Source organism: Gordionus sp. m RMFG-2023, chromosome 1, assembly GCF_954871325.1.
Source record: "Gordionus sp. m RMFG-2023 chromosome 1, tfGorSpeb1-WG-v2, whole genome shotgun sequence".
In the NCBI taxonomy this organism is placed as follows: domain Eukaryota; kingdom Metazoa; phylum Nematomorpha; class Gordioida; order Chordodea; family Parachordodidae; genus Gordionus; species Gordionus sp. m RMFG-2023.
This window is the reverse complement of record NC_088775.1, coordinates 82,534,602-82,558,676: the sequence shown is the minus strand read 5'-3', so window position 1 is coordinate 82,558,676 and position 24,075 is coordinate 82,534,602. Positions and strand designations below refer to the sequence as shown.

General features: G+C 27.7%; 2 protein-coding genes across 2 annotated transcripts; one reads left to right on the top strand and one right to left on the bottom strand.

Moving 5' to 3' along the window:
* The first annotated feature begins 953 nt into the window (after positions 1-953).
* LOC135922135 (uncharacterized) lies at positions 954-5,066 on the top strand. Its single transcript, XM_065456551.1, has 3 exons — positions 954-1,093; positions 3,945-4,121; positions 4,183-5,066. Exons 1-3 carry the CDS (start codon positions 1,073-1,075, stop codon positions 4,900-4,902), a joined length of 918 nt encoding a protein of 305 aa, XP_065312623.1. The 5' UTR covers positions 954-1,072; the 3' UTR covers positions 4,903-5,066.
* A 132-nt stretch (positions 5,067-5,198) lies between these two features.
* LOC135922133 (serine/threonine-protein phosphatase 2A 56 kDa regulatory subunit gamma isoform-like) lies at positions 5,199-23,499 on the bottom strand. Its single transcript, XM_065456550.1, has 13 exons — positions 23,348-23,499; positions 23,101-23,303; positions 22,941-23,051; positions 22,807-22,899; positions 15,248-15,378; positions 13,961-14,020; positions 10,996-11,158; positions 7,560-7,610; positions 6,901-7,020; positions 6,652-6,779; positions 6,296-6,397; positions 5,683-6,133; positions 5,199-5,563 (listed from the first exon to the last, which is right to left on the bottom strand). The coding sequence occupies exons 1-13, from the start codon at positions 23,427-23,429 to the stop codon at positions 5,516-5,518; spliced, it is 1,743 nt and encodes a 580-aa protein (XP_065312622.1). The 5' UTR covers positions 23,430-23,499; the 3' UTR covers positions 5,199-5,515.
* Positions 23,500-24,075: the final 576 nt, after the last annotated feature.

Below are 24,075 nucleotides of genomic sequence, written 5' to 3'. Positions count from 1 at the left end.
CCTAAACACGATCTGGTTTTAGCCTCCCTGGAGATAAAAACTTTTAAAATTTATCATTCTTATAAGCAAATAAAAATATCTAAGCATTGATGTGATTTTGTAAATATTTTATATATAATTATGCGTTTTTTAAAATATAATATATATATTTCATAGCACGTGTCCTAAGGCTTAATATTCAATAGCCGGCTATTTAGCCGTCTTTTAAGTATCGGCTAAATAACAAAAAAAGCCAAAGAAAATATTTAAACAAAAAACAAAAAAAAACAATAAAACACGAAACAAAATACGAGTAAACCAAAATAGGTTGTCCTCCATATAATACTTTTTATACTAAAAAGCAATTAAGTATCTAAATTAAGCCGTGATTAAAAGTTCAGATTCTTGCTAGAAATTCCTATCATTATCACTACTTTTAAAAAATATAGTGAACAAGTCTGCAGAGTCTAATTTTAGATTTGGAATAATAATTTATAACATTGTTAATAGTTTTTTAATCTAATTTGTAGCTTGGTTATATATAACAGTGATGCTTCTTATGCTTAGCTTTTATACTAAATATTCATTTTTTTTAAATTTAAAAATAAAATTATTTTTTTGTAATATTATTAAGACCTCGACTCCCATCTTTATTTATTTTTTTATCTATGTAAAAAAAATTAAAATTTAATGGCATTTTTAATCAAGGTTTTTTGTAATTTATATATATATAATTTTTTTTACAAAATTTTCATGATTTTTAGAAAAATGAAGATAAAAAAAGATATATTTTTTTTGATAATTCATCAAAATATAATATCAATATTTTAATAAATTTTTGAAAAATATATTTATAAATTCATTTAGGATTTTTTTCCTTTCTTTTTAAATTGTCCCATATATACGATATGTACTATGTAAATTTGTAACAAATTATGTCAATAGTTTATTTCATTTATATTTCGAAAAATATACAAAATAAAAATAATTATTTTTCGCAAATATTTTGAAGTTTTAAAGAAGATTCATATCCTCAGGTATGAATATCATGGGTTAAAATGAGGATCTAACATTATCAGAATTTTCATCAAACATGTATATTCTTTTGCTAGTAGTAAGTCATTTTCTTATTAACATGTACTAGTCCAATTTTTGAATATAATATTAAATATAAATATGATAGTTTAAATTTATACGTTTTCGAGTAAAAGTTAATTTATTTTTTTTAAATTTAATATTTTTTCATTTAAATACCTACCCCACTCTCAATGGGAATTCAGGTATCTAGAAAAAAAATGCTGGATCATTATCATCGCAATAATATTCTTATTATTTTTCTATTTTATCAATTTAACTGAAACCACGATTTTCCTAAGAAAAGTAGGACTTGAGGAGTTTTTTTTATTCACCATTAATTTTATAGGATAATTTTAGGCCCCTTTGAAAGAACTTAAGCCTGGATAAATTTGTCAAAAATATATGTTTTTTAAAAAATATATTATATTTATTTAATTTTTTTTTTATAGCTAATGGCAATTTATATTTGGTTATAAAATACACGGCCCGGGTTTAGGGCCGAGCCTGCAGGTCTCTGATAATAAATTATATAATTTATTCATTTTTTTTGGTGAGAGGAGGATGGGATGAGTGTTGGCGGGAAATCGCTAGGTTTTACTTCTCTTAATTATGAGATGTTATTTGCTTTTTATTTACGATTTATAATTATAGACCATTATCAAACCGAACAGCAAATAAACCGTTATAATGTTACGAAAGGTAAACGATAATTATAAGGAAATTTTGAAAGGAGAAAACCGGTATAAAATACATCTGAACCTGTTTGAACCGATTCATAACGGTTTTTAAAAATATATTTATTTTATTTAAAATGATAATTAAAATTTTTTTTGTTAGATGTGATTTATATCCCTTAATTTGCCATTTCCTAGGTCTCATTTATAGTAAACACTCATCTCTGGGTATTTTTATAAACAAGGAAATAATAGGTAAAATTTATAAAGAATGCGCGATGAAATGAATTATAACGCTCTAGATTATAAATTTTACCTATTATTTGCCTGCTGAAAAATACCCAGCGTTGAACTTTTACTATATTGGTGGCCTTACTCCCCATTCACAGGTAGCGCGAATTCGCGGCGAGGTACAAATAAAATAAAGAAATTCAACGTATTTTCTTTTTAATATTTGTTGGTTTTTTATTTTTATGTTTTTAATATTTTAGTTCGATTTACATTTCCTAAAGTCATTAAGAATAATTATTTTATCAAATTATTATGGGCCAATTAATTTAAATAATCCAAAACTTAAAAACATTAAAGAATCGAAAAAAATTTTCTAAATGGAAAATGAATTTATATATATTTCTTCAAAAAAAATAAATAACCGAAAGAGAATTAATTACTTGATATTACGTGCATCACCCGTTTCGCTATGCGAAATGGCAGAGCTACGCTTTGACACTCTCAAATCCCATCTTATTAGATTAAAAAATTGGTGGGGGGGGGGGGGAGGAGGGGTGACCTAAGTGAGAAGCCCATCCACAAGTTTTTAGGCAGGCTGCAACTAACTGTGCTCACCAGGGACAAAGCCATTGTAAACGCCCATGGAATAAAAATGGTAAGTAAACGCCCATGCCTGATTAAATAAAAGTAATGGTTTTGGAAAGATATTGGCAAGGTTAAGATTAACCTCTATTATCATTGTGAATTGCCAAAAGAAGATACCTGAAACAAAATATGGGATAAAATAGTTATAATAATACCAATACAAGATGATCGATTTCAATATCTGCTTATATCGCATTTTCTATTTCAATGTATGGATACCATGTTCGGGAATCAAAATCGGTTCCTATGATGAAAATTTGCCTACATGAATAGAAATTCTTATCCATTCAATTGGGTCATATCCGAAGATGTGCAGATACCAAATATCGGAAGGATATTCATTCGGTGGAAACTTTGTATTTTTTGCCCATACCAAATTAAACATTTCTAAAGGTTTGAAAAATTTAGATGCAATTTTTGCACGCTCATGACCAAAGTTACTCAAAGTTGAATGACAACTGGAACTAAATATATATTGTTTAAAGACGAATATTTGTTCCTTTTTTTGTTTTCGGCGGAAAAGTAAAAATTTTCAAGTATATTGGATTTTGCAAACACGTCGATGCTCGTTTATAATTTTTTCCCCAAGATTTAAATAAGTTGTATCCCAGTTTGTCTTATTTTTGATATTTCTGTTAAGTTCGGGATATAAACAGGTTTAAAACTAGGTCCTATTTTGGTTTGGTTCAGTGTGTACACTAAACAAATATTTTGATTTCGAAAACTCACAAAGATACCCGTCTCTTGCTTTTTTAGGCTGTTTTTAGAGGAAGCTATAGGCTAAACAGCCTACTGTTTAGAAATAAGATGGTCTTGTTATCTTATTTCTAGACAGAACAAAACTTTGCTTCTTTAAAATAAAAATAGGCTATTTATTGTGTAACTTTAAATCTAACTGGATTTAAAACAAAAATTAAGAACAATTAGGGCATACACTCAAAAAATAGACTTTTCGAAAGTTATTTAGTCTTCTCTTTTTAGAAAAGAGTAGTACACACTTAAAACAAATCAAAATAGGGTATCCCAGTTTATATTTTGAATAGACTTAGAAATAAAATATAAATATCTGGAAAAACTGGTATAGGTGTATCGATGATATGATTGAAGGTTTAAATGAGTATTTTCCACTCAAGTTGAAATATTCTAAAGATGCTATAACATGTTTTGATGTATTAATAAAGAAAAATAAGAATAAAGGACAATATTTTTTCCAGAAGTGTTCGCAAATCCATAAAGTAACTCCTTTTTTTTGGTCGGAAAAGGGACGCAAAAAGCCTGTTTCGGGTGCTTTTTTATAAAAAATATACCTCAATAAATCAATATATTATAAATATTTAGATAGCTATGGCAAATAGAATCAATCTTATATCATCAAGATCGATTGTGTTTAAAGTTTCAAATCTCGACGCCATTGCTTCAAGTAAAAACTTCGCCCTTAACGAAAATTTGATAGAAGTTAAATATTTTCTGAGAAGAATGAAAAGATCCCCTTCAAAAAACCTTCAACCCGTACTGGTAAATAATAAAATTGAAGATATTTTATTGATTATATATAAATATTTTTTTTTTGCAATAGAATAAAGATCCCACAACAGGAAACAAGGTTATGGACACAGACAAACGTCGCCAACTCTTGATCTACAACCCTATGAGCGGCGGGGTTTCTTATTTGCCCACAAATAGTCTCTATACTTCCGGATCCCAATTAACGAATCCTTTCTTGTCAGGAACTCTGGCAGGCAACGGCTTGGGAATGAGTCCTTTTAACACGGTAAACCTCGGAGGACCGACATTATTAAACCCTTATGTTATGACAAACGGTATGAACCCCTTTGCCACAAACGGTATGAGCCCCTTTGCCACAAACGGCATCAACCCCTTTATCATGAATGGAATGAACCCTTTTGCCATGAACAATCAATTTATGATGCAAAATTTTGCTAACCCCTGGTTTAACAATGGTCTCTACCTTAACACCGCCTTTAATGCCTTCAACAACCCTATAAATCTTCTGTCTTCCGCTAACAATGGACTTAGACTTAATAACATGGCCTTCTATAACAATATGCCTCTTTCCAGAGGGGGCACGGCTTTCATCCCCAGCGTAGGAAACAGTATGAACGCGCTGGAACTAGCTGGCACACAAATAGCGGCTGCCGGAAGTACTGGGGGAGGTCTAAGAAACTTTGGAGCTATGGGTTCGGTTGGTTTTAGACCTGCATACACCAACGCCTTTATTGGCTCCGGGTACGGGACTGGCACAGGGGTTGGCTACAACTATGGTAACATCGGATAATTTTCTTCTAAAATGAAAATTTAACGTGGATTCGCTAATAAATAATCCTCAAAAATCTTACGCATTTAAAGCATTATATAAATATTTATGATAATATGCACAGATTTCGTACTTTATGACCATAAATCTATATTATTTAATATTCTGTAATGAAAAAAACATATTTTGGCAATTAGAATTCTTTTTTTTTATTAAATAAATTATTTTATATGAAAAAAATATAACTGGTCTGATTCATACAAGGATTTCTTAAATTTGATTTAAAACAATATATTTTAAGAATTAGTTTGTCCTTTTGTATATAATTTATCTATATACAAAATTAAAATTTATTATAAATAATTCAATATATTTTTTTTACTATATTTAAAATAAATGGTTTTTTTAAAAAAAATAAATTAAATACAATATTATAAAAATTTGTGTTCCTCTACTTACAATCACTGTGTTGTAAAAAAAAACAAATAGTATTTTACATAATAAAAATTTATATAAGTAGATTCTTAAATTTATATAATCGATTTAAGTATGTGTATTATATTAGGGCTTAAAATTAGTATTATAGTATATTTTTTCGTATAATCTCGTACTGTAATAAAATTCATTAAAATTCTCATCCATTTTCCACAGTTTGAGGAGAATTGAATGTCTCGTTACGAATCTAAAGATAAAAAAGAAGCGATATTTTATTTCATTCACGAAATATTACACAAGGAAACTAAATATACAAAAATTAGTTTAAAAAAAAAATAAAGATTAAAAATAAGAAATAGGATTTACCGATTCATTACGATTTTTACCAATCGCTGATTCGTCGTAGGATCCTATATCGCCAACATCCAGCATTGCCATATTATTATTAAACGGGTGAGAATATTTTTGTAGGAAGTCTTTGTTATTACTCTGTGTAATAGTATTGTTGGTAGAGTTTAGAGGAATATTTCCTTGTTGTTTGTTACAATCATCGACATTATTCGTGTCAACACCTTTGACGTAATTTGTATCGGATGGGAGAAAACCTTCCGTATCATCGTTCGCTGAGCAATTCGTGTCATGATATGCGGAATGAAACCCGTTGATTTTGGAATCTCGCGAATTGACGGTCAAGCAGTTCTTGATATCGTCCTCTATTGACAAGGAATCACTGTAATGTTGATATTTGGGATTCATTTTAGCTTTTTCTTTGATAAGGGTCCAGGCTGTGCGCTTTCTTTCCTCTTTGTCTATTTCGCTGGGTGCAAGTATTTTTATATTATTACAAATGATTGAAACATCTAATAGTAGAAGTGGACGGTATAAGTATATGAAACATTGTAAGTGGGTGATTGATAAAAAATTAGGAGGAAAAGTATGGAGTTTAACTTTATATGTAGCTAAATTAAAAATATTATACTATTGAAGGGCTAGTTCGTATTTTTTGGTGCATTCTTCGAACAACATTTGATTCATTTCCATAAATAATTTCAAGGCGTTATATATCAATCCGTTTATTGTCCTTTAAAAGAATGTAATGCAAAACATAATATCACACTTGGTAATGAATTACTATACAGTTTATACAAGTATATCGGTTTAAAAACGAAATAAAAAAATGCGGCATAATTTTTAAATTTTCGGGTAATATTAGTTGTAAATAAGACTTAAATTTCTTAATATCTTAAATTCCTATAATTTAATTTTAGGCGCTAGCTTCCCATAGTCAGCGCCAATATTAAATGGGAAAGAGATAGAAAAGTTGAAGTATTTAACTTATTCCAGTGAGTTTTTGAATTTTTGTATAGGCTAGGAAACATGAGCGGCAATATGCCGGTAACGTTATCGCTGACCAAACTCATGATATATTCGTTATTCCAAAAATATAAGGCTCGTTCGGCGACCTAAAATTATAAATAATTTTTAAAAAAATGTAATTAATAAAATGGTAGGCCCTTCAAAAAATTTTTTTAGTGAAATTATGAGAGAGATTTAAAGACAATTTTTAATAAAATATGACTAAACTTGAAAGTGAGGACTGGACACACATTTAGCTAATTGACTGAATAGAGGAGCCTGGATTTTTGTGAATTCAACCGGTTCAACGACGTCCAAAATTTCTTCCAACTCGTTAAGAAACATAACCTGATTTTTATGGTACGGAAGGAGTTTAAATTTTTGAATGTTTTATATTATTAATTGAGTGGCATTGCACATTAAAATGGATGGCCTTATGCAAGCGGGACATTATACTTAATAAACAGATTTCAAAAGGCACCATTTTTTCCGGCTATAATATTGATTTAGCCGTTCTTATGGAAAGATTCAGCAACACTAGCGGACCATCAACATATTATTGTACTAAATGTGTTATAAAATCTTAAAAAGTAAACAAATATCTGTTGTCGTTGCATCTCAAAAAATGTGAATAGTTACAGATATATTTTTTTCGGGATAATAAACAATTACTAATTAAAAAATAACACTAGGAAGATATAAATGATTCGAAATTTTGTCGAGATTCGAGTCCTGTCAGAAATAAATATAAAAATCGAGGTATTTGATCTGTCAATCAGAGTTCATCGAACCGATATATTATAAGTCATTTGAAAAGAAAAAAATACTAAAGAAATAAAAACAACGTTCTTCTTCAAAATTATAAAAGGTAATTTCCAAAAACAAACTTCTTTAGGCGAGTGAATCTTGGGCCAGAATTTGAGCAAACCATTTACAACCTTGTTCATATAAAAATAGAGACAAATTGATAGAAAATTCGCATAACATTTTAAAAAATTAGCATAATATTCTAAAAAAATTCTGTGATTAGAAAAAAAATTAAGATAATTATTAATATCAAAATTTGAAAAAATGATTTTGATTATTTTTCTTAAATATTTTTAACTTTTTGACAAGAATATTTTAATAAAATATCCATTTGCGCCAAACTTTATAAATAGCTATTAAAAAAATTTACATTCTTGACAAACAGGTCTATACTAAATGTACCCAGATTTTAGCGAATTCCAGGATATGCTTAATTGACCGGGTTTTACACAGATTTTAACTTTAATTATTTATAAAATTTTTTTAAAAGACCCGATTTTGTTGGAGGAATTGTTATTTCTTCCACATGTATAGAGTACATCCTATAATTTCAGGACAATTTTGTCATAATGTTTGTCACAAGGTGTCTATGATTGCCGGAAAATTGACACCCCAGGAAAATTAGCTTTCTAAATATTGGTCATAGGAAAATTGGCCTATAAATTGTCATATTTTTTAACTAATATACCAGAGACCTAGTGAGTTTTCCAGGGTTGGGATCGCTGGGTCTGGGCGGATCTGAGGAGTAAAATTAATGGGAGAAAAAATTTCGGGGAGTTGAGAGCAATATATCTAAATTACTCTTATAATTTTAAATATATTTTGCGTTTTATTATACCTTAACTCATTCTTTTTTATGGGAATTCATCAGCATACATACACTCCATTGTGCGTTTAATCCACTCTGATTTAGAAACTTAACTTTTAAATGAACCCTCGGGGATAGAGATGTTTGAATCCCACAATATTGGATTGCACATTTCATGTTTCAAGTGGATGTGTAGACTGAATACGATGTACAATGAATTGAGATCTAGAATTCACTATTCGATAAACTGATTATAATCATTTATAAATTAGGATAATGTTCATAATTTTGACTGCAGTCATGGCGGGCCTTTCAAAATCCATATTTTAAAGGTCTGGAAAAATATGATGTGCTTAAAATAATCTATAGAATTTTTTTTAACGAATCTAAGTGTTTTTTAATATAAACAATTTCCCACCATAAATCAGATATAGGAAGTCTGTTACAAACAAATAGATTTCCCTTTTTAGTAAGAAAACCCTCTTTTCCACAAATTTTTAAGAATTAATAGATGTTGCTTAAATCTGGTTTCTCACTGATTAATCTGTTAACATAATACATAAAAAAAATTTGTCAAATTTAGAATCTTCTTCAAGCATATATTTGAAGAGGTTTCGCAAATTTCTGCGGCTCTCTTTTTCATGTTCAAATATTTTAAAGATGGCTGGTAGGTTTTTATCAGAGGTATATCTTTAATTCTAAAATATTGTGAATAAGATTACTTTGCATTTTGCATTCGCTGTATTTGGCACATTCCTACTTAATAGAATTAATACTTCGTTTTTTTAGAAAATAAGAAATGTCATTCGAAATGTTTAGAGATTCCCTAACTTTACTAAAAAAAATTAGGGTCCAAATTTCCGGCAGGCTTAATTTTTGGGGAGTTAGATTTCCCTGGGAAGGGGAGTCAATTGTTCGAAAGTCATTTCCGATCTATACTTGCTGGAAATAACGATATAATCAGATCTTTCAAAATTTAAGAAAAACATTAGCTATAAATGAATTAAGTTTACGGTATAACATAGATAGCATAATGTCAGAGACCTGTATGCTCGATTTGGAACCCGAAAATATAATTGGACTTGAAATAAAAATATTTTGTGAATGCGTGACGGGTTTGATTTATTTTAAAATTAATATTTTTTTAAACTATATAAATTAATCAGCTGGAAAGATCAGGGCTGAGCTAAGAAAAAAAAAATCTAATTTCGACCTCTATAGGTTCTCTGATACATATTTTAAGGACTCTGGTTATGGATTGGCCTTCTTTTTAGAATATGTGATCTATATCATGGATGATTCGGTCCAAACATCCGAAAAGGGGGGAGGTTAAAAAGATGTAATACCAGGAGATTAATTTGGGTCAAACATCTGGGAGGGGGGAGATTTAATACCAGTAATGTAATAACTCTTATCTTCAAATTTGAATTATAAAATAAATGCCTTAATTAAAATTTATTTTTTTATATATATGATATAATATTTTTATTCATTCAAACCCTTTTAGAGTTTAATAATAAATTAAATAATTAACTTATAAATAACCATTCCCTACAAATGTTTTTAAGCGCAATTCTAGATGACGCAATAAGACGCAATAATGCAAACTTAAAAAACAATATTTAAAATTGATTTTATTTTCTATTTTTAGCTGTTTAAATGACGATAAAATTTATTCAAATTTTACGAGAGGAGTTAATAGGATAATAAACAAATAGACAGGGAAAAACCTTGTGTAAAAATTATTAATTATAAAAAATTTTTTTTTACATATCGAAATGAGGTACTATAAGATATAACGCGCGAAGTTAGAGGATATTGAGATTAATTTTTAAATATGAATATCTTCTTTTATTTTTAAATAATAAACAATGACCTCAAGGCAGCAAATTTAACAAAAAAAATTTTTTCCATAATTTACATTAATTAAAAAATAACAATTTATAATAAAATTCGATTCCACTTATGACTTTCCTCATTTTATTTTAGAAATTCTTGCATACTCAAATTCTAACTTTTATGTTAAATCTATTAGAAAAAAACAAAGGTTGTTTTTTAATAGTTTTTTATTGTTTATGTGTAGTGTTTATTTTTAAAAAAAAAACTAATTCGGTGTTCAAAACTTTTCTCCGTTTTTTATATATGAAAAAAACAGGAGTAGGCCCAAATGGGGTCAAGAAACAGAGTTAATCGTTTTTGGAGGTTCATAAACATTTTTTTAAAAAAAGAATAATTAAATAGAATAAAACTTGTCTAATTTGGGCATCACTCAGGATCAGAATTTTTGTTCAAACTAGAAGGTGCCCATTTTTCAGTTAATATAAATTTTATTATATGACCATTTAAAAAATGTTTAAAGGGGGTAATCCAAATAAAGCACTTCTATAAATTAATACTAAAAAAAATAAGCCTAAAAAATTTTAAACGGATAAAAAAAAACTCACATTTTTGTATTTAATATTAAAATGAAATGCTTGATTTTGTATAGAGCAATTGCGTGTTAAAAAAAGTTAAATTGCTAAGATTATGCAGTTATATTTTTAGAAGTTGAGTCCGGCCATTTAAAAAAAATGGAATTATTTGCCGCGATTTGATTGGCCGGGCTGCAGCACAGGAGTTTGTGGTAAGGCCTAATTGGTTCAAATTTTTTTTTATTCTTCTCTCTATAAACTATATAAAAAGTGTGTGATAAATAAAAAATATGAAACCGATTCTGTGAGAGTTGAATCCTTTTCCAAGAATTGAACAACGCAATAAGTAAGTTGAGGGTGGTAAAAGCATAAACTTTTAGCCTTGTGTAAAGGGAGCAAAACCCTAAGGAGAAATTGTTTGTGTTCTGGTTTGAGGGGCAGAGCGAACCCATTTATTATGCTTTTTTTTAAAAAAATAAATAATATTAGCGTTTAATAAAATAATATAATTATTGGCCAGCTCAATGAATGCTCAAATGAAGGAATTTTTTTTAAATACATTTAAAATTAGATATTGGTTAGTGTTGGTTAAGGTTTGTGAGATATGATCAGGGTTTAGATTCAAATCTGACAGGTCATGTGATTATAAATAGACGAATAGAAATTTAAATGAATCAGATGTTGAAATGGAAATTACCTTGAAATGGACCATAATCAAATAATATACCTTGTGTGCTTGCAAAGATGCCTAATTATAAAAAAATTGTTCGATATTCACGTCAAAATTTATGAATAAATTATAAGAGCTATGTCCTGTGGTTCGTCCTATTTTTTTAAAACTTATTTCTTGTATGAACCAGTTCTATTCAGATTTTTAAATAGGATACCCTATTCTGTTTTCTTTTACTAAATCTAAAAGCCTCTTTCTTTTTAAATTCTATTTAAAGGAAGTTATATATATATCTTTTTAAAAAATAAGACGAACCAGGACACGGTCTTAGGGCCATACCGATATTAAATATTGTAGGGGCCGACATCATTGTTTTAGATTATTTTTATAATTGGTATACTTCTAAATTATTTGTAAAATTGTAAATATTTCTTAAATAAAAAAAATCGAATTATTTGTTGTTTAAAAATGAGATTTTATAATTTCTTTTTTTTTGCAGTGCAAGAAAAAGCTTTTAAAATATTTAAAAAGTTCGCACTCACCCATAAAACATAGCTCATATTCTTTAAAATAAGTTAATTAATATAACCAATATTTTAGGTACAATACCAATATAAACCAATATATAATAACCAATACCAATTACATAAATATATTTGTTTGATATATTGTTTAAATACAATAATATAAACGAATTCTAATATTAAAAATAGATAAATATTTGGCTTTTTCGCGGATCACTACATCGCGGTATATTTTTTTACTTTCTTTAAAATGCAAGTAACAATTTGGCATTTTTAATGTTATACATTTGACTGTTATGGTCCCCTGGAGCCCTTAAATGAAGTTTGAAAGAATAAGAAAATTTAAAATCTCTATCTAAATTTAATAAACTCGAAAAACTAAAAAATATTTCTTGAAAAAAAATCCAACCTTCTCTCAATTTTGGATATACTAACAAGTAGGAATTCAATATACCAAATGCTTGAAAAATGATGTTGCTCAATCCCTATAGGACAACACGTACTAATCATTTACAAAATATAGAAGAAAATTATATTAGTGCCTTAGCCTTGAATAATATAGAAATTTATAGAGAATTTCTGGATCCATTTAATTTGGCTGTAAAGATGGCCACATGTACAAACATTCCATCAGCTATAAACCATTATTCCTTTACATTCTAGCATTTTTGAACATATTCAGAATGACAATAATAGTCCTAATACTATTTCACAATAAGCTTCTTTAGCTGACTTAACTTGATAAATATTATAATTTCAATAAAACGTGTGTATAATATCGACAATGATTGATCCTCGCTTTCAAATATCAAGTCACTTATTAAAAAATAATAGCATAGACACCCAATATAATATATTTTAGTTCAGTTGAACATGAAAATGAAACACAGAATAAATCCAAGAGTTATGGTTAAATATATCAAGTTAAACATAGTCATAATAATGATAGCGTAGAAATAATCAAGTATATGGATGAAGTAACAATTACTAATGATAAAAATCTACTAGACTGGCAGAGATTAAATCAAAAAAAAGATATCTAATATTATCGAAAATTGTCAGAGATTATCTTGCAATTCCAGCTAGCTCTGAAAGGTCGTTTTCAGAAGGACAATATGTTAATGGACCAACTTTGTTCACTAGATGAAAGTACTATCCAAGCCTGCCTGTGCCTAAACAAATGTAGGATCCTTCTTAAAGACATATAATTATTTCCCTTATATTAAATTTCTATCAATCTTTTACATTGTATTTTACATACAAGCTATATGATATTTTAGTTTACTATTACTATATTTTTTGTGTTAAATAAAAAGTTTCAAAATTAATGCGTTTATTTTTTTTATTTGAGTGGGTTTGGTTAGATTTCATTACATAATTCCTAGTTTAAAAAAAAGAATTTGTATTCGGTAAAATGTGGAGAGTTGGTTATAAGCCCTCGTTTTAACAGTAATGCCAAGATTTTTTTTTCATGTTTATTTAAAACTAAAAATTTACTGGTTTTTTTTAAATCAATATTTCTATTCTTTTAATTAATAATTTGAATTTAAAAACCAATAACCAAAGTAATAGAAAATATTAATTAAACCTATTAATATTTTAGACCCAATATCAAATGCTATATTTCGTTAATCCTGGGTTTTTAATTTTGGTTCCCAAGTAACGGATATGTATCGGATCGGTTATATAGAATATCGAAAAATATTGACGGATAGGTAAAATTGTGAATGGGTAGAGCCTTATAGCTCATACGATTCGAAATTTATGAATCGAATATGAATAAAAATTTGATAAATAATATGTTTTGCAAAATACAAAAAATTGAATATTTGACATGATACCAATTTATTTTTTTTATAAAAAAACTAGATAATAAATATAATAATATTTGAAGTGTAGTTTAATATTTAAACATTTTTAGTCAATTTGTATTAGATGTGTTATGATCTAATATTATAATAAGTAACATATCCAAATTAAATTAATCAAAAAAATTTTTTAAAAAACGTTATAAAAAAAATATGCAAGGTAAAATGCCAAAAATAACAAAATATTTATGTTTGTTTACCTGCCTAATATTTCTAGTAATTCGGCTATCCCGTTATGCATTTCTTGTTCGTATATGAACCTATATTATAGTTAGAATTCAGTATTAAAAACCAAAAGTGTTTTATACACATTAGATCATAATCAGTAGAGGACTGCCCTGTCCGACCTGCTATAACTTTTTTTTAAATTTACCTGGCCCGACCCGTTATAAATTAAATTTGCACTGCCCAGCCTCGTAAAAATTTTGCAAAAATTTAAGTCAGGCTCGATAAAGTTTTACGAAAAGTCCGCCCCGGTAAATATATTTTGTACGAATTCTGGCCATAATTTTTTGATATCTATATTCAATTTTAAATAACAATTAAAGTTCTTATATTCTCCCCTCTATGGCTAATTTCTACAAAGGTTTCATAAATCAATTGTGTTTGATATCTGCATTGTGCCATCTTGTTTAATTTCTTTGTGAATTTACTTATTATTTGATTAAGTATTTTATTTAGACAACTCTTAAAATATAAAAAACAGCATATTGTAATTTATTTGCAAATAGTATTAATCTAAATATTAGCTTGAAATTTAAAAAAATATATCAAGATTTTAATGCCCGGTCTGGCCTATTAAAATTATACGAAAAATCAGAGATTTGAGACATCCTACCTGATATTATATATTTATAATAGCCAGGCCGAAAATTTTTATGTTACAATTACCCGGTCCGTCATAATCTTCTTTTTAAAGTTCTATCCCAGCTCATTTGTATTTCTTTAAAAATTTATCCGGTCCGAGGGGCGGGCTTTGCAAATCTCTAATATTCTAGTTCAAATGAAACTCCATTTACAGAAGTAATTAAATCATTTACATGAGTCTAAAACAAACTAACTAATCTTCCTTAAAGCTTTGCTAAATTTGGCTAATAACTTAAAATGTATGAAAAAAAAAGTTATGCCTTGAGGTACAAGTTAATTATTTTTTCAGCTCTCGATATTAAACAATTCTTTAAGACGAGTTTTATGTTAAAAACTCGGTTTTTGGCTTAAAGCCAGTCCGGAGTGATTACACAACACATGTTTCTTTTTCCTCATAATGGACACAAAAAAAACTGTTCTTTAGTGATTGTCACATTAAAAGTTATAACTAGAGGCGGTTCGTAAAAAATTTTAAGGTTTTTCGGCCCGGCCAGTATTCAGGCTCGTAAAATAGTGCACAAATTGTCCAGCCCGCTGGCCAGGCTTCGGCCCTTGATCTAATACTAACTCTTATCATTATATATTGTATTATAAATGTCAAAAGCTAACAAAAAGCAAACCTGTAGAATATATTATTGATCTGGGTTCTGATGTAAGCTCTTAGACCCAAGAATTTTCCGTAAATCCTATGGAGAATAGTTTTGAGAAAATCCCTTTCTCTAGGATCTTCGCTATCGAATAGCTCCAACAACTAATTATTTTATTACACATACATTTCATTAATATAAAATAATGTAAGTCCCAAAATAAAGGAGGCCGCCAATATTATTAAAATAAGGTGGCTTGAGGGTATATTTGAATGCTTCGCCAACGTGTAAGGCATGAATCCGATGACAGTTAAGAGTCAGTCTATGATTGACCTAAAGTTTTCATTCAATCATATTTTTTTCCTTTTGGCAGGCTTCGCCCTTAAAGGCCATCCTAGCCCCTTTTTATATTACAGCATTTTCCAACTCAGTAATGTAAACAAAAAAGTAATTTATTTATCGCTGAAAAGCAAATATGAAATGTGATCAAAATTTCTAAACTCCTCTTATATCTAAAGGAGTAAAAAAGCTGAGAGATGAAAAAAACGCTAGATAAAACGATCTCTTAAGCCAGCTTTCCCGCCTTTGATGGGGGAGTGGTGGGGGGGGGAGAATTTGATATATCCAAAAAAAAATATGAAGGATAAGAATGAAATTGTTAGAATCAGGACCAAATCGGATTCTGGCATCCCTGAGTAGGACATAAAATAAGAAAAACGGGGAAGTTTTAAGCGTGATTTAATTTTTAAAAAAAATTAGTATCTACATTTTGCAAAATCATAACATAAAAAAGGATCATTCTTAAAATATTGCTCAAGTTTCGATTCGAAATTTCTAGCTTTTTTAAATTTTGTTTAAAATAAATATTCATTTATTATGAATATAAAAAATAAATTTGTAGTCGAAATGGGGAATTTTTTAAAAAAAAATAAAATGTATAATTTTTTTTTAAATATTGTATAAAAGATAAAATTATTATTTTATATTTAAAAGGCCTTTTTTTTAATAAATGAAATATTAACTTAAAATACAGTTATTAACCTTTTTTTATAGTGATCACTCAAGGGAAGTCATGTTTCGATCGATAGATAGAACATTGCGTATTTTTAGTAGTATTTTGGAATAGAGTAATCGGCCCAAATGGGGTCAAGAAAAAGAGACACTCATTTATGGAGGTTCATATACATTAAAAAAATGAAAGATAAATCAAATGAAGCTTGTCTAATTTGGGCATCTTTCAGAACCAGTCCGTAAGGAATACAATATATCAAAAGACGTGCAAGTTAAATTCTGGGAGCCAGCTCGGACTTAAAATTTTGAGAACCTGCCCGGGTTTTTAAAATTTGTCTATTTTAAATAATTTTGGCTGGTGTATCTTGTGTATAAAAAATTGTTATATATTTTGACCAGAAGCTTAATAGACCGGAAGTTTTAACTGTATATGATTTACAGTGAAACGATACACATGTTTAAATATACTATAAAAGGGGGTAAACAAAATAAGATTTTATTTTTAATAGAATAAAGATTGAAATTAAATATGGACAAGCAATTAATTAAGAAGATTAATAGTTGATTAATCATTATAAAAAAAATGTGTAATTTGTTATGAAAAATGAATTTTTTTTTTATTTTCTTTGAGAATGCTCAAGTAAGATATTTGATTAAATTTCATTTAAAATTCTAAATCATTTTTTGTAAAAAGTCTTTTTAATATTTTAGAATTTCTTAAATGTAATCTATTTTGTATATCCATTTATTTCGATAAAAATATGATAACACTATAAACTTTTATAATAATTTCGATAAAATAATTAATACATAAATAATATAATTATAATTTATCAAAATATTCCATTGTTCCACGAATTTGATGTTGGTACCTTTTTAGAAATTAAAAGAGTTAATATTATAATTATTAATACAAATCGATTATAAAGATTACCTAATTAATCCGTTGCCCGCGATAACCCAACTCCAAATAGCTTTGCATGTGATTGTAAAAGTTAGTGAAATCATAAGGAATAAATCCGTGTAAGAGTTGAATAATATTCCTAACAATTTCATCTCTTGAATTAGGGCGGGGATTGATTGCTCTAAATTTATTTTTCAAAACTCCAAAAAAATTTTCAATGGGATTTAACTGAGGTGAATAAGGTGGTAGGTATTCAATCCTACCTTTATAAGAATCGATAAGATGGCTTCTATGGATAGATGCATTATCCATTACAATGATTGCATCTGGTGGTAGGATACTAATAAGCTCCGTCATAGAATCACGGAATAATAGCCCATTATAAGCTCCGTCTATTATTTTATAATGTATTACCCCTCCAATTCCGATTGTACAAAGGATACTTACATTTTTGCCCTTAAAGGATGGGATTTTTATTATTGGACGGACATTGTATGGCGCCCAGGCGTAGATTGGTACAACATGCAAGTTTATTCCAGTCTCATCTAAGAATTATAAAGTTTCTCTTGGGATATTTAAGATCTTTGCACAATAAATTTGACGAATATTAATAGCCCCGGGAGTATTTCTTCTATCAGGCTCCTTGCCAGCCCTTTTTTTAGACCAACCAATATTTTTAATATATTTACTAATTGTGGTTTTTGTTTTTGGACTACCAGGAGGTAACTTTTCTATTATCTCCTGAATAGTCAAAGTGTTATTATCCATTAATAGGCTTATGATACTTCTTTCAATAATGGAAGAATCTTTCTTTTTACTTCCTCTTTTTTGAATATTATATTCCTTTAAAGGATCTCCATTTATTTCTGGGAATGTATCCCGTCTAAATTTGTGAACAGATGCAGTAGACATTTCGACATATTTTGCTATGTCTTTTATTTTCATTTGTTGTTTTTCCGGCATTGATAACATTTTGGTAACTATATCTAATTTTTCTTTATTTTAATATTTGTGTATTCTTTTTGGTCTTTGAATTCTCGACGAAGATTGGGAGTTTTCATTTAAATTGGAAAAATTAGTATTACTATTGGATAATAAAGATTCTATATTAAACATTTTTTTTTATTATTTAAGAAAAATTAAAAATAATTAATATGTAAATATTTTAATTTTTTATTTTGAATTAAATTTTAACACATTTTTTTTATTATGATTAATCAACTATTAATCTTCTTAATTAATTGCTTGTCCATATTTAATTTCAATCTTTATTCTATTAAAAATAAAATCTTATTTTGTTTACCCCCTTTTATAGTATATTTAAACATGTGTATCGTTTCACTGTAAGTAAAAATTATGTATTTTTATTTTCTTTTTCGTTTTAAAAAATAAAAAAAAAATAGATGTATAAAATTCTATAATTATACGAAGCCGACTAGTATAAACTTATTGATCGTTGTTGAACAGAGATTACTTACCAAGGAAAAAAAATATTTTAACAAAAATAAAATAAAATAGAAATTACACGAGTATAAAATGAATGCGTGGTGTTTCTGTGAAGGAGTAACGATAAAAGAAAATATTAACGAATAATTTTGTATTATTGAAGTTATGAGAAAAAAGCGATATCAAACGTTTTATAGTTTTTTTTTATCATAACACTTTGTTTTCATAAATTATTTAAAAGATGTTCTAAGCTTAGTGGAATATTTAAAACCAAAAATTCTTTGCCAAAAATAAATCCATTTTTTAAAAAAAAATCTAGATTCTGCTGTCATTCTTTTGAGAATGGTACAAAATCCCCCCCCCCTTAATCACGCAAATAATTTATCCATATTCTGCCTAGTGCCATCCATGACTTTAAGTCTTAACATCTCTTCGTGTATCCACTTTTCGCTAAACCTCCTGATTTTTATTTTATCGATTTCACCCTCTTCATCGCTTTTCTGCTACTGGTGAACCCTTATACTCCCTTCTCATTGTACCTCTCCTTTAATTCTTCCCGTGTGTCCAAGCCACTTCACCTTGTTCTTTATTGGCTTCTCTCATTTATATGCAGGCTCTTATACTTTATATATTTTGACAGATAAAATGTTTATTCTATAACTAGAAATATTATATTTGTTATAGAAATTTATAAAAAACCTATAAGCGATGCAGTTTAGATTCACAATATGGAATCCGAGATAGGCTATTTAACCGGAATAGACCTTTTTAATTTACTTCAAAAAAAATTATTAAATACAAATTTAATCTGAACGTCACCAAAAGGGGGAAAAAAAAGTTGAAGAAAGAATCCCCTGAGATTAATTCAAGAATTTAAAAAGTTTTCGGATATAATGAAGCCAAATAATATTAAAAGCGAAAAATTATTGACAGATTTCGGACAAAATCCCAATCGGCAATAAATTATTATTATTTCAAATTTCAAAAGATTTAAACATATTGATATTATATTATGAAGATTTTTAACTTTATAAATCATTTTTTTTTAAATAAAAAAAAAAGAAAAAAGATAGGAAGGTTATTTAGATTGTTTTTTTAAAAAAAACATAAATCATATCTCGAAAGTATGGAAAGAATTGCAATCACCAGATATATCCGTGTTCGGATTGGTCGTTATCATTCCAAAATATAGCCCTCAAATCTCTTTTGTCCAAATTTAAAAAAAAAATTTCCTCATTTTTGATTCATAAGCATTTCCGAAGCCAGCATCGATAAATATTTAATTAATTTTAGAGTTTTGGATTATCTCTATATCTCGGAGACTAATATTATATTACATCCTACTACCTCTCTTTGGTTCGGCTTTATATTTGATTATAATCCATCGTCTACTAAAAATCCTATATTTAGCCAAAGTGACAGGATATAATAACGCGACAATAAAAATTGATTTTAAAAAATATAGATCGAGTAGTGTTGTTAAACGGCTCGATTTGAGCCAATTTTTAATAATGATTAACTCGATATTTTATCGGGAAAAATATTGCCCAAGCCTCGAAATTTCTGATAGATACCCAACCCTTTGTGCTATCTTTGAGAAAAATCTTCAGGCTTGCTTAATATTTTTCTGGGTAAAATAATGAGTCAGCCGTTTTTAAAAATCTACTCAAATCGAGCCGTACACTAGTCTCGATAATATATAAATTTCGAAAAAATATTATTATCATCGTAGATTAGTGTTTTGGTTAGATATCATAATATTATGCTATTTCAAAAAATATGTTGTAAAAAAAAGAAGAAAGAAATTTAAGATAATATAAGAGATAATTGTGTATTATTAATAAGGGCAGTGCATGAAAGGTAGGGTTGATAAACGGCTCGATTTGAGCCGATTTTTAAAAACGGCTAACTCAATATTTTAGCCAGAAAGATATTGCCCTTAAAATTTCGCTAACAGATGCTTAAACCATTGTTTTATTTTTTCTGGCTGAGTTATCCGCTTTTGTAAGATGTATATTTGTATCATGCAATACAGAGAGTAAGCCTATTCCAGAGATTCTTCTTAAACGATCGAATATTGATTTATTTGAGAACTACGGATTTAGGATATCAAATTGATATCGACAAATAACCGATCTCACCGATTTTTTATAAAGATGATATAGATCAGAGATTAACTCGGCTCAGCCCGATCCTATATGTACGAGTTTTAAATATTTCACGAAGGAAACTTTAAAAAAATCATCAAATTTGAATTTTTATAGGTTTAAAATTTTATTTTACCAAACCCGGGTATATAGATTTGTGTTATAATAAATATGGGGTTATAGTGAGCCCTGATTTCGCTTTAAAGTACTATTAAGCTCTAAGGGTTTTTATGCCTAAAAATATAAAAAATGTAAATGTAAGTTATCTTTTGAAAAATATTTTATTATAATAAATACATTATATAATTTATTATCAAAAGCAACTTTTTAAAATTTATTTTCAAAAATAAAAAAAGGTTCTTTTAAAATCACATAATAACATATCTCTTATTATAATAAGAAAAAAATATGCCAAAAAATATAAATTTCTTCAAGGGCTACTTTTTAAACGAACCATTTACGCACTATAAAGGTCCTCAAGGTGCGAAGGCGTCATCAGGCCCCGCGGATCTTTTTATGTATTATTTATTAGATTCCAGAAGAATTCGCGTTTATTGTTTAAATTAATAATCCGCCTTTATTGTTTAAAATATTTAACTAACGTTCAAAAAAAAACAAGGGTTTATAATGGTATTAATCTAACAGCGGTTGACAAGACGATTATACTTAAAGTGTCGTTAAACGGCTAACGCTATATTTTAGCCATAAAAATATTTGCCTAAATCTCTAGATTTCGCTAATAGATGCACAAACCTTTACGCCATCGATGAGCAAAATCTTCAAGATTGCATAATATATTTATAAAATATTGAGTTAGCCATTTTTTTTAAAAAATCAGCTGAAATAGAGCTGTTTACCAAAACACATCCTCAGTTTTACCAAAATTTTTCAGAAAAACCAAACTCTTGGTTAAGAATATTACTAATATAAAGAACTTCATGAACTAGTGAATAGATTATCTTTTAAAAAGGGTATAAAAGAAAAGCTAATGGTATAAATTTTTATATCTGTCATTTTTTATAAATTTTAATAATTTTTCGAATAACAATTATACACAAATTAAACTGAGTTCATTATGTTAAATATAATATATATTTTTTTTGTAAGAAAATGTCCCCACACGAAATTTCGATCAATCAATTACTGATAGAAAAACAATATTTCCATAAATTAACACCAATCACGTTAAAGCCTACCGTCACTCTCCATGCGCTTCATAAAAACAAATCTAAAAAAACTATTTACGGTACTTAATCGTGGATATATAAAAAGTATCCCCTATTATTTTTTAATCCGCTCATGACCCAATATTCCGTCTCACTTTCGCGGGATAAAAATGATATTATCGACTATTAGAAATCGATATGTAACAAGAATAAATAATGAATTATAATATAATATATACGATTCAGTGATATAATACTTTTTAATAAGGTTATATATAGGCAAAATTTTGACTAAATTTATATGTTAATGAAACATAATATATTTCAAGAAATCATTATAAGTAAATATAGATAAGAAAATAATATTCTTTGAAAATGAAGAAAGCCAAACTATGATAAGATTATAATATAAATTTCTGGGCTTATTTCTTAAATCTAAATAAAATATGGAATAAATGTTTTTTTATAATAAAAAATTTTACATAAGCAAACTTTAAATAGAAGGGGGGGGGGGGGGGGGGTTATAATTTGCATAAAATAAATGCAACATCTGGCAACTTTGGAAGGCTAATTTTATTATAGTTTCTTAAGTAAATTTTTTAAAATATGATTATGGAGATAGAACAAAAATGTTTCGATATAACTGTACTGTATTACAAAATATTAAAATAAATGCACTTTCAAAAAACTTCTTTTTTTTTACTATTTATTGGAAAGTTATCAAATTTATTTTAAATTAAAGAGGTTATAATGCAATTTTTTTAAAGAAAACTAATACATTATGTGATATTCCTAAAAATTACTCCATTTTATTGTAAAAAAAGCAAGAAATTATTTATATATTATATGTACTGATTCAATAAATATATTTATGCTTAAGATCGATAATAAAATATTATTTTATATACCATTCATTACTTTGAGTATGAAGGGCTGGTCCAAATAATGCTTTGCAATGTTTATCTGAAAATCATTATATTCCAAAAATCTCAGTAACAATTCATAAACAATCTATCAACAATGTTATATCTAATAAACGTATGTTTATAAACTTGTAGATGAGGCCAAGAAGGTTCTAAAGCTGGTTCATCTTCATCTGGATCAAATTCAGCCCCATGTGGGTTTGATGAAGGAGGTAATGTTCGAAAAGCATTTATTTTAAACTGTTGTAAAAAAAATTCTCAAATAATTATATATTAATAATAATCATACCATGTCAATAAGTTTTGGGTAAATTATTTCAGTTATAGAATCATTGTTGTCTACAACATATTCAACTAATTCATTAAGTGCCATCCTTTTTATCTCTTTACTCTTGATATCACTTAATGGATCATAGGTAAAATCAAACAAAGCACAACATTGATCAAGCTTCTGCAAAAATAATTTCTCAATTTCTTGTGAATCACTCAATTCTTTATATTATCATATCTTATAAATATTAATCAAGTAATTTTACCTTTAATTAGAGGCAATTTAACTAATTCATTTCCCTTTTCGTTTGATTCCGACGAATAATCTTCATTCATAATGATTACCATTGCAGGAAAAGAATTTTTTTATTCAATCATAGTTTTGCATTTAGGGTCTTGATTTTTTAAACTTACCTAGTGGTATAATAATACAATCATATGGTATATTTAATATTTTGATTATTTGATAACTTTTATAATGAAATAATAATATGCATCATAAGCAGTGTATTGTTTGTAATTATTATATAACGATGGATGATAATATTTACTAATATATTATAAAAGATTTTAAAAATTGACAAAATAACGTAAAGGGCATAAAAATGGTCAAATTTTAGTAAAAACACATATTCAAGGAAGACAAATCTGGCAATCCTCTCAACGCCTTGCAATAACTTTTTCAAAAATTAAGCATTGTGAAAAATTACCACTTGGCCAAATTTATTTCTGAAGGGTGGGGGTAGTAAAAGTTTTTAACTTTATCCTGTTCGAAAAAAACGTGTTGATAATTATTTCTTTTTGTTATAGTAAAAAGTTTCATTTCTATACATATAAATAAAATAAATTTATACATTCTAAAAATATAGCTGTGTCAATATGGATGCCACTACCACAAGCTATTGTTATTAGAAGGCTTTAACCCAATATTTTAGGCAAAAAATATTACATAAGCTTGGAAAATTTTAAGACTGCTGAAAGATTTGGATATCTA

Bases quoted from the DNA above. Each gene is read 5' to 3' on its own strand.
- LOC135922133 (XM_065456550.1), bottom strand. From the start codon at position 23,429: ATGGTAATCATTATGAATGAAGATTATTCGTCGGAATCAAACGAAAAG. The intron at 22,900-22,940 runs GTTTATAAACAT...CATTGTTGATAG, and splicing joins CTTCTTGGCCTCATCTACAA to ATTGTTTATGAATTGTTACT. The intron at 6,134-6,295 runs GTATAATATTTT...ACTTGCACCCAG, and splicing joins TACGAACTAGCCCTTCAATA to CGAAATAGACAAAGAGGAAA.
- LOC135922135 (XM_065456551.1), top strand. From the start codon at position 1,073: ATGTATATTCTTTTGCTAGTA. The intron at 1,094-3,944 runs GTAAGTCATTTT...ATAAATATTTAG, and splicing joins TGTATATTCTTTTGCTAGTA to ATAGCTATGGCAAATAGAAT. The intron at 4,122-4,182 runs GTAAATAATAAA...TTTTTGCAATAG, and splicing joins AAAACCTTCAACCCGTACTG to AATAAAGATCCCACAACAGG.